Consider the following 11757-nt stretch of genomic DNA (forward strand, 5'->3'; position numbering starts at 1 on the left):
AACACGAATTAAAACTTCAAAGTTTTAAAATAAATTATTCACAATGTTAAATAAACTTGATCATCATGTTTTTAATTTAAAATATCATAAACATGCATAATATAGCTTGAATGGTACAAAAGAAAGGTTTAAAGAAGTGTCTTTGAATGCTCGAAAATCGATTATTGGCGTGAGAAAGTGAGAAGGAACGATCGGGGAACGTCTTGGCCTTGTTTTTTTTTTAAAAAAAAATTTCTTGAAAAATCCTAGTTTCGTAGCAGCAAGGTGCACGGCTGTTGCTGCCCTCACGAACCCTAATTTTTGTTGGTAAATTTCGAATTTTTTTGTGTTTAGGAGGCTAGGTGATATGAATCCACGTACGAACGAATAGCAAACACGATTATTTCGAACCGCACCCTCAATTCAATAACGTTAAAGGATTCGTGTTGTGTCCCGATCTTTTGAATCAAGTGTGTGCGTGATTTTGACCTCTAAACTACGAAAATTTTAGCAACAAGATAATCACAAAGAAACATTCGAAAAACTCGAACGAACCTTCAAAGAACAAGCCTAAGACAATCTGCACAAGAACGATCGACAAACGCCACAAAGTATAAACTTTGATAAGTTTGATTTTTGAAAACAAAGCAAAATCTTTAAATGTTTGAGAGAAAAACTCAAGAACAATGTATTCTATCAATAATATTCTACCAGAAAATGTTCAAAATTAGCCCAAATATACATCAAAATCAAAAGGATATCAAAAAGATAATTTAGCTAACAAATCTGCGCCAAATCTTGGCCAGATATAATAGGACACGGACCCCGTGTAGGCCTCCGGGTAAGGGTCCGTGTCTCTTCGCTGCAACATATTGTCCGGGAAACAATGGACATGGACCCCGTGTAGGGGTCTGGAGTAGGGTCCGTGTAGGCACTGTAATTCTCATACTTCGAGGGTAATTGACACGGACCCTGAGTACAGGTCTGGGGTGGGGTCCGTGTACACTCTGAAATCTTCATTCTTTGAAAAATAATGGTATTCGGGGATCTTCTTCAATTATTTCTTGAATAGTATTCCTTTATCCCCCAAACGTACTCCCTGCATCACGAACCCTTTGGAACTTTGCACCTTGCTCGTAAGCCCTTCTTTATTGTGCATTACTCCTTTAGTGCCTCTTTGAATTTCTTTAGTCGTCCTCTCGTGATTGGTCCCTCCGACAACTCTAATGGATCTCATGCTTTCCTCGGAGCTTGGCCTACCATGATCGCATCATCCTCCCTTTCTTGAAAAAGATTTGTCCTCAAATCTTGTTCATCACCTACATCGAACAAGGAGAGATCACTAACATTAAAAGTAGAACTCACGTTATACTTACATGGAAGATCGAGTTTGTAGGTGTTGTCATTGATCCTTTCGAGAACTTAAAATGGTCCATCACCCCTAGGTAGTAGCTTAGAACGTCGCTTCTCAAGGAAACTGTCCTTCCGCAAGTGCAACCACACCCAGTCACCTTTTTCAAATACCACCTTCTTCTTCCCCTTGTTGTCTTGCTTGACATATTGCTCATTCCTTTTCTCAATGTTGGCCTTGGCCTTTTCATGCAAACCCCTCACAAATTCAGCCTTCTTTTTGCCATCCATGTTTAACCTTTCACTCACAGGTAAAGACATCAAATCCAACAGAGTCAAATGATTAAAACAATAAACAATCTCAAATGGATAATTTGTAGTAGAATGCACACTACGATTATAAAGAAACTCAACAAATGGTAAACATTCTTCCCAATTCTTTAAATTCTTTTTGAGTATAGCACGCAAAAGTGTTCCTAAAATTCTATTAACAACTTCAGTTTGTCCATCCATTTGAGGATGACACGTAGTAGAAAACAACAATTTTGTGCCAAGTTTAGCCCACAAAGTCTTCCAAAAATAACTCAAAAATTTAACATCACGATCAGACACAATAGTCCTAGGCATACCATGCAACCTAATGACTTATCTAAAGAACAAGTCCACAATTTTAGATGCATCATCAGTTTTATGACAAGCAATAAAATGTGCCATCTTAGAAAATCTATCAACAACAACAAATATTAAATCACTCCCCTTCTTGGTCCTAGGTAACTCCAAAACAAAGTCCTTAAAAATATCAACCCAAAGTTCACTATGGACAGGAAGTGGTGTATACAATCCATGTGGTTTGATGGATCGTGTGCTTGGCACCTTAGGGGTGCTTTCAACACAATAAATCAATGAGCTGCAATAGCTCGTGTTCTAAGAATGTATACATCGATGAATTAGATCAAGCTTGGTGTTTAAACCAAGCGGAAAACACTTGAAATAATCCTTCGTTAAGGAAACTGATATGTTTTTTATATACTGTGCAACTGAATAACTGAAATTACGGGAAAATCAGTTAGAACTTATATCAGTTCAGTTATGGACAGAACTGAACTGATATCAGCTGAACTGATCAAATAAGTTAAGAACAAAACAAACAGTTAAATAGTTAAAAGACACATGATATGTTTATGAATGTTCGGAGGCTTCAACTGCTCCTACATCAGCCCTTCTACCTCCGCGAGTAGGATACACTAGAAGACTTAGATTTATACAACAACTTGTACAAATCCTACACAGTTTAGGACTTACCCACTGCCTAACTGAACTCCTAGTCTAGACTGAAGGCAGCACCTTCCAGCCAACACTTGTTTAACGTCTATGTGTCAAAGACTACATACACAAGTTTATTGTCTTTGTGCAAGCCTGTAATTTGGGTGGTGGTGTGTGTGCGTGTGTGTGAGAACTGAACAATTATAACAATCTGAAGGTGTTCTCACACACTGAGGGAAAATAAGCTTCTAATCTAAGCTGATATAACTTTAAAGTGTTCTCTTTGGGCAGATTGCTTCTAGTAAGCAGATATACAATATGCGTGCCCTTCTTCTTATTGTGTTCTTTCTTTCAGTCACACTGTGTATATGTCGTTGTTGCTGAGTCTTCACTGATCTTCTATTTATAGGCGCGAAGATTGATCGTACAGTGAGACTCAATTATTATATCCGTTGCATTTTGAATTTGTTCCTTGGAATCCATTCCGAAAGTTTTGGCTTTAAGCTTCTGATGCAACGTTCATGATTGCACTGTGATAATACAATTGCTTTTGTACCCTTACGCACAACTGTAATCCATTAAGTAATCTTTTCGTGGTCTGCAACTGATTGCTCCTAACTGATGTTCTGAACTGATTCTTCAAACTGATCAGCAACTGGTTTTTGAACTGATCTAGTGAAATCAGTTGACTCGTCAGCTGAACTGATTTCACTGATTCAATTTACCTGGTCAGCTGAGCTTTTCATCAGTTGAACTCTTCATCAGCTGGCCGGGCTTCTGAAGATCTTCAGCTGAACTACCTATCAGCTGGACATTCAGTTGAGCTGGTTGCGATGCATCAGTTGAACTGGCTCAGTTCGTTCGATCAGTTGGTTCTTTCAGTTAGCATCTCCGATAGCTTCAGTTTTGGCTCGTAAACTGATCATTTCAGTTTCAGCTATCTGCGCACTAAGGTAGGTTATTAGAAACAAAATATCAAGGTTTGTTAACATCAAAATTAAGCAAAGATTGCGAACTTGAAAGTTCCAACATGGTTGTATTCTAGACTTAGCTTGTCTACATGCTATGCACTTTTCACAAACACGTTCAACATTACGTTTCATATGTGGCTAATACAAATGCTCATGCAAACAAATCAAAGTTTTTAGCCACACCAAAGTGTCCCATCAAGCCACCCCCATATGCCTCCCTTACAAGTAATTAACGAATGGATGATCTATGGATGCACATCCTATCTTCTTTAAACAAGAAACCATTATGCAAATAGAATTTATCATGTGGACCATGCATACAAGTTTCAAACACACTCTTAAAATCATCATCTAGCACATACAACTTCTTGACATGCTCAAACCCCAAAATTTTAGACTCCAAGGTAGAGAAAAATATGTACCTTCGTGACAGTGTGTCGGCCACTACGTTTTCCTTACCTTGCTTATATTTGATCATGTAGGAGAATGTCTCCACAAACGCCACCCACTTGGCATGTCTCGTGTTCAACTTCTGCTGTCCCTTAAGATGCTTTAAGGATTCATGATCCGTATGAATCACAAACTCCCTAGGCCTCAAGTAGTGCTGCCACGTTTCAAGAGTCCTCACAAGCGCATAGAGCTCCTTGTGATATGTTGGATAGTTTAGCGCTGCTCCATTAAGCTCTTCACTATAGTACGCCACCGGCCGTCCTCCTTGCATCAATACTCCACCAATACCTACACCTGAAGCATCACATTCAATTTCAAAAGTATTAGAAAAATCAGGTAAAACAAGTAAAGGAGCATTAATTAATTTTTGCTTGATAATATTAAAGGACTACTCTTGCTCCTCGCCCCAATGGAATGCAACGTTCTTCTTGATCACAGCCATCATCGGTGCTGCCAGTGTGCTAAAATCCTTTACAAACCTCATATATAAGCTTGCAAGTCCATGAAAGATTCGGACTTGACCAACAGTAGTAGGCGCTGGCCAATCTCGAATAGCACTTACCTTGTCCTCATCCACTTGTATCCCCTGTGAACTTACAACAAAACCAAGAAAGACAAGTTTGCTTGTACAAAAATCACATTTCTTTAAGTTAGCATATAAATTTTCATCCCTTAATGTGATTAGCACAAGTCTCAAGTGATTAACATGCTCTTCTAAATGTTTGCTATATACTAGGATGTCATCAAAGTAGACCACAACAAATTTTCCTATGTATGCACGCAAGACATGGTTCATTAACCTCATAAAGGTGCTAGGAGCGTTAGTTAAGCCAGAAGACATGACCATCCACTCATACAACCCGTGCTTGGTTTTAAAAGCAGTTTTCCACTCATCACCTTCTCTCATTCTAATTTGGTGATAACCACTCTTCAAGTCAATTTTGCTGAAAATACATGCACCATGCAACTCATCTAACATATCATCTAGTCTAGGTATGGGATGCCTATACTTAATGGTTATGTTATTGAGTGCACTAAGATCTACACACATACGCCATGAGCCATCTTTCTTAGGAACTAATAAAACAGGAACAGCACAAGGAGTATTTTCAAAGGCCGCTTCACTTTTTTGTTCACTCTTTTTTCGGCCTCTTTTCTCTTCTTTTTTTAGTTGGTCCTCCAACACTTGCTTTGGGGACAAAAGAAGTAAAACAATAAGCTCTTTTTTGAGAACAAAAGAATATCTATTCCTAAACCCATCATGTATCACTTGCCTATCATATTGCCATGGTCTCCCTAACAAAATATGACAAGCATGCATTGGCACCACATCATACAACACCTCATCAACATACTTCCCAATCGAAAAGGAAACCAAAACTTGTTTGTTCACCTTCACCTCCGCACAATCATTCAACCATTGAAGCCTATATGGTTGAGGATGCTTTAATGTAGGTAAACCCAATTTCTCCACCATCTCAATACTAGCCACATGAGTACAACTCCCCCATCTATAATAAGGTTGCAAACCTTGCCATTGACAAAAAATCTAGTATGGAATAAGTTTTCCCTTTGGTTATTCTCCCCTTCCTTGACTTGGGAACTCATGATGGGCCTAGTCACTAATGCCTCACCTACAACTGCCCCATATCCCTCATCGGGATTCTCTAACGCAGACATCTCATCTTCATCGTCTCCATCATCTCCCTCACTATGAGATTCATACTCCCCATAGGTATTCAACACAATCACTCTTTTATTGGGACACTGGTTAGCAATATGGCCAACTCCCTGACACCTAAAACATTTGATATCTCTAAAATGATTAAGAGGAGTTTCAGATGTACCTTGCACTCCTTGTTTAGGCACTTCCTGCTTAGTGTCAAATTTTGGTTTGGTCACCACTTTGCCTTCTTCACGTTTTCCAACTTTGGAATGCCAAGAGGTTGATGCATTCCCCACTTGAGTGGTGCGGCCAACTCCTCTCCTCTTGAGTTGTTTCTCCACCTTTATCGTCATTTGTACCATCTCATCTATGTCCAAGTAGTGTCCAAGCTCCACTTGGTCTTGAATTTTCCTGTTCAAACCACACAGAAAACGAGTCATAGTAGCCTCACGATCCTCCTCAATGTTTGCTCTAATCATGACTACTTCCAACTCTTTATAGTAGTCCTCTACGCTCTTCACTCCTTGTCTCAAAGTTTGTAACCTCTTAAACATTTCCCTACAGTAGTGATTTGGTACAAACCTCTTCCTCATTACGCTTTTCATCTCAGCCTAAGTTTCTATAAGTCTATCATTGCATCTTCTCTTGGTGGTCACTAATTGATCCCACCAAATAAGTGCATAATCTACAAACTCAACCACTGCCAACCTAACCTTTTTGAGTTCAGAGTAGTTGTAAAAATCGAAAACAAACTCAACTCGTTTCTCCCATTCTAAATAAGCCTATGGGCCAGACTTACCATGGAACGACGGGATCTTCATCTTAATGCTACCCATATTCCCATCTTCTTTACCACCCTCGTAGTACCTACCTCGTACAACTTCTCTTCTTCCTCTCCCAGTTCCTCTATCACCCTTATTCCTAGCCCAAGTCTCATTTTGGCTCTCATAGTCGCCTCCCATATCCATCTCACCCTCATATTCGCCTCTACCCACATTTTTATTTTTAGATCTACTACCACTACCACTACCCTCAAGCATATCCAACCTCTCATGTAAAGGCTCCATTTGGGTCCTCATCATCCTACTGAAATGACCGAACAGCGCCTCCATTTGGACCTTAGAAAGTCCTTGGTTCGAGTCATCTCCTACCTCCTCTAATTTTCTTTCGGACATTGTACCTGCAAGAAACGTTAGTAGAAATAAAATAGAATATTCCTCACCCAAATCCTCACGGTCACTCCAAAGAAAATTCACTCGTCTCTCTTTTATTATTATTATTTTTTGCTCACAACAAATACTCACCAGTCACTCAAAAGAAATAACGCTCGCACTCAAGTGTTTTCACTCGAATTTGATAGTTCTCTCGAAAGTGTGCTTAAGCTTTGTATTTGTATATATCAAACAATCAAGTTCAACTTGTGAACAAATGTGATCGACTCACTTGGACTGCGTAGACAAGCAATTTGAATTTTTTTTTACTGTGAGAGACAATTGAATATGACTCTCCAAAAGAAAGAGAACAAAATACCAAAACAAAATAATGGTGAATTTTCAGAATTTTTGTACTTTTTTTTTTGTAAGACTGAGTATAACCTCGAAAATCCCAATCCCAACAAAAAAATTCACCAAAATTCCAGAAAAACAAATTACTATAATTTCGAAAATCACAAATTCACGAAAAAGACGAAGAACGATTGAACGACACAGATCTGACAAACGAACGAAAGGATAATTGCAGATCTGAAAATATAAAAACAAGATACTTACTTGAATTCAATGAACTTATGCTCTGATACCAAATGATATGAATCCCCGTACGAACGAATAGCAAACACGATTATTTCGAACCGCGCCCTCAATTCAATAACGTTAAAAGGATTCGTGTTGTGTCCCGATCTTTTAAATCAAGTGTGTGCGTGATTTTCATCTCTAAACTACGAAAAGTTTAGCAACAAATAATCACAAAGAGACAATCGAAAAACTCGAACGAACCTTCAAAAAACAAGCCTAAGACAATCCTCACAAGAACAATCGACAAACGCCACAAAGTATAAACTTTGATAAGTTTGATTTTTGAAAACAAAGCAAAAGCTTTAATTGTTTGAGAGAAAAACTCAAGAACAATGTATTCTATCAATAATATTCTACCAAAAAATGTTCAAAATTCGCCCAAATATATATAAAAAATCAAAAGGATATCAAAAAGATAATTTAGCTAACAAAATATGCGCCAAATCTTGGCCAAATATCATAGGACATAGACCCCGTGTAGGCCTCCGGGTAAGGGTCCGTGTCTCTTCGCTGCAACATATTGTCCGGGAAACAATGGACATGGACCCCGTGTAGGGGTCTGGAGTAGGGTCCGTGTAGGCACTGTAATTCTCATACTTCGAGGGTAATTGACACGGACCCCGGGTACAGTTCCGGGGTGGGGTCCATGTACACTCTGAAATCTTCATTCTTTGAAAAATAATGGTATTCGGGGATCTTCCTCAATTATTGCTTGAATAATGTTCTTTTGGCCCCCAAACGTACTCTCCTGCATCACGAACCCTTCGAAACTTTGCACCTTGCTCGTAAGCCCTTCTTTATTGCGCATTACTCCTTGTAGCGTCTCTTTGAATTTCTTCAGTCGTCCTCTCATGATTGGTCCCTCCGGCAACTCTAATGGATCCCATGCTTTCCTCGGAGTTTGACCTACCATGATCGCATCACTAGGGATTTAGGTATTTATGGTTAGGAAAATTAGGTCCACTAATTCTTGTTATATAGGAATAATTAGGCCAATTAAATCCTGCACAAAAATTTTATTTAGGAAACTTTTTAAAAATAAATTTACGAGTACTCAAAAGTCCTTCATTTGACGAAAATCAGTTTCTAGAATAAAATAAGGTTTGACTCGTAAAATAATTTGAACTCTAACATTTTTAGAAAATTTAAAAATCTTATTTAGACATATTTTCGAGCCTTTAAAATAATTATTTAAATATATTTTTATCTCGATCATTTATGGACTTCTCTCCTCGGCCAAGCATCAAATATTCGCCCGAAAATCTTTAATTATGAAATCATGCAGAACTACATAATTAAACATTTAATCATATTCAAAATATATCATTTATGCATTTAAATCATTCAATTAAAATAAATTAACAATTTAATAATTCTCATCCATGCATGCGATTTACGTAAACGAATTTTTTGGACGTTAAAGACTTGCAGTCCTTCTATTTCACTAAATTTTCGATGTTTGCATAATGCATAAGAATTGTAAGGTAATATTCATTGTCTTATATCGAAATTTTAGTAAAAGAGAAATGATTGCAAGACTATAGAATGATAAGTTTATCCTTTGAATTGTCATCCCTAAAAAAATTGAAAAAAAAGAACCCTTCATTCTTTTAAAAGAAATTAAAAAAAAAAATTGAACTGGACCCGGACTATAACCAGCCACGAGCGGGGCGATTAAAGGTCAGGATTTTTCTGACCTTGACCTGGATGGTAGCCAAGTCTATCTTGAAAGTGCATGGGCTGAAAGGCCTACCCACTTGAGCTTCTCTCACACCCATTTTTTATTTTAAAAAAATTAAAAAAAAATTAACCAAATGTTTTTTTCTTTAAAAAAAAACTTTTCTACCTTCGGTTTAAAATAATAATAATATTAACATATCTGGACATAATACAAAAAAATTCCTAAATTAGTATTTTACATATTTCGCAACATTTAGTTTATATATTGTTTTTTATTGTATACAAGTGTTTTTTTTCCTTATATTGTACTCTTTAATTTCAAATTTATAATAAAGTTTTAATTCTTATTAAATTGTACTTGTGAGATAAGATGAAATAATTTTAAATAATAAAAAATAAAAAATATTATTAATCATTTAAATTATGTAAATAAAATTGAAAATATATTTATTTAATATAAAATAAGAATAAAAAAGAATGAGTGGACTGTGATATCCATAAATAATGATTGTCAATGTTAAAATGAATGTGAGAGAATGAAGATGTTAACATAATGTGTAAATAGCATGTTGACTCTTCGTTTTTTAAAGAGGAAATGAATGTTATAACTTCCATCAATGTAAATACTCTTACAACTCAACGTAACACGACGGAAAATATTTGAGCGGAAACTTTTATGTAAATTCTTTTCGAAAATAAATTTTACCATCATTTCATTCATAACATATTGGTACAAGTAATAACATATTTATAAATGGATGATGTGATTTTCCACATTTTATAATTATATCCAATGATTTTTTGAATCAATAATCAAACTTTGAATAAAAAGTTGGAATTCATGTGAAGGTCATAGAATGCAGCGATCACCGCAACATTGGATGTGACATACCTATTTTATTTTTTAACTCTAACAAAATAATTAACGTTTTATTTTAATATCTTAAAAAAACTGTTTTATTTTATTTTATTTTTTAAAATGACCTCTTTTAATTTAAAATTATCAAAAACACTAATTTATTCTACGGTATATCATTTCGATAAAGTTTACTTTATGTATTCAGACATATTAATCTAATTTAAAATTTACCCAAAAATATAAATGTACTTCAAAAATCGATTAAGTTCAGCAACAAAAATTTTGAATTTTTAAAAAATTTTATACAGGGTTGGCCATAATCAGGAGTTGAGATTCGAAACCAATGAGCTATATTAAAAACAAGTTGGGACTTCCCTGAAATGTGTTCGACGGATCGTTCATCAATATATCATTGTTGAATGAGTGACGATAATTGATCCACCCAGTATACATGTCATGTGTTGAGTAAATGAAGACACTACCCACAAGATTGTGTGAACAAAACCCCCTTGAATAATTGATTAACCATAACTACAATATCTTAACTCCAAAAAACCAATTTATCCACCAATGAGCTAATCGATTAACCATTGCCCAGTATGAATTCGAAACAACACAACGTCGTACCTGATATTTGTCGTTGACCCAGGTTCGACGACAGCTTTTATTGCATAAACTCTCCTTTCAATTACTTTCATACGCAGTTGGTATAGCATTTGAACCAATTTATGAATATATATTGTATGCATGAGATCTCTTTCTTGAATACAATCCAGATTATTGTTGGATCTCGGTTTTCAATACGCACAAACGCAGCGGAAGTTTTAAAATTTTTATTTTATTTTGACAATCAAAATACATTTGATTGGGCGTTCGTATGGTTTTTAATAAAACATTCAAAGGATNCGTTCGTAGGGATTTACAACAAGAGCTACGTCCGCTAATACCGGTANCGGAGATAGCTCTTGATGAAATCCCTACGAACTTTCTTCAGGGACTCATTTCTTCTAATCAGGTCCACGACTAGATGGTTTGATCATCTTCTAATTTGCGCTAGAAAAAGTAGAAGAGATTTTACGTAGGAGATTGAAATTTGAGAGGCGGCTCAAACTATTCTCCAAGGAGAAGTGGCCGAATTATGGAGTGCTTGGGAGAGGAGATTTCGAAAATCTCTTGTGGCGGTGGCTAAGGTTATGTCATGTTAACTCATATTTATAATTAACCATGACCTAATTATCATAGTATAATAATTGGGCTCTTTAATTAACATTAATGGGGTTAATTAATTAATTGGATTAGTCACACTAATTTAATCAATTAATCAAGGTCCATTAACAACTTTAATTATTTAATATGTTGGACTTGTACTCTTACAAGCTCATTAAACATATTACCCACCATATTTAATTTATTAATTAATAAGCTCAACCTTTGAGTTTAATAAATTAAATCATTTATAAATTCAACATTTGAATTTATTATTCAAATTATAAATTCAACTCCTTGAATTTATATCACCTCCAATATTTAATATCTAATAAACCCAACATTTTGAGTTTAATAAATTAAATTCTCAAATTTTATAAATTCAACTCTTTGAATTTATTCTCTCAAAATTTAATTATCATAAATTCAACTTCTTGAATTTACTATATAATATAAATTCAACTTCTTGAATTTATTCTCTCAACGGGAACAAACGATCCAGTACTTGTGTGACCCTCAATGGTTCAGGGATACAGCTAG

At 35.8% G+C, this 11757-nt stretch overlaps 1 protein-coding gene and 1 pseudogene across 1 annotated transcript in view; both read right to left on the reverse strand.

Moving 5' to 3' along the window:
- Window positions 1–1280: 1280 nt before the first annotated feature.
- Window positions 1281–6854, reverse strand: LOC140985898 (uncharacterized; annotated as a pseudogene).
- A 491-nt stretch (window positions 6855–7345) lies between these two features.
- Window positions 7346–11757, reverse strand: part of LOC140985899 (E3 ubiquitin-protein ligase makorin-like) — a 16808-nt gene continuing 12396 nt past the window's right edge. Inside the window, exon 4 of the mRNA XM_073453843.1 lies at window positions 7346–7390. Within this exon, the coding sequence (XP_073309944.1) occupies window positions 7346–7390 (45 nt within the window). The remainder of the gene's footprint in view (window positions 7391–11757) is intronic.

The sequence above is a fragment of the Primulina huaijiensis genome, chromosome 10, assembly GCF_012295235.1.
Source record: "Primulina huaijiensis isolate GDHJ02 chromosome 10, ASM1229523v2, whole genome shotgun sequence".
In the NCBI taxonomy this organism is placed as follows: Eukaryota; Viridiplantae; Streptophyta; class Magnoliopsida; order Lamiales; family Gesneriaceae; genus Primulina; species Primulina huaijiensis.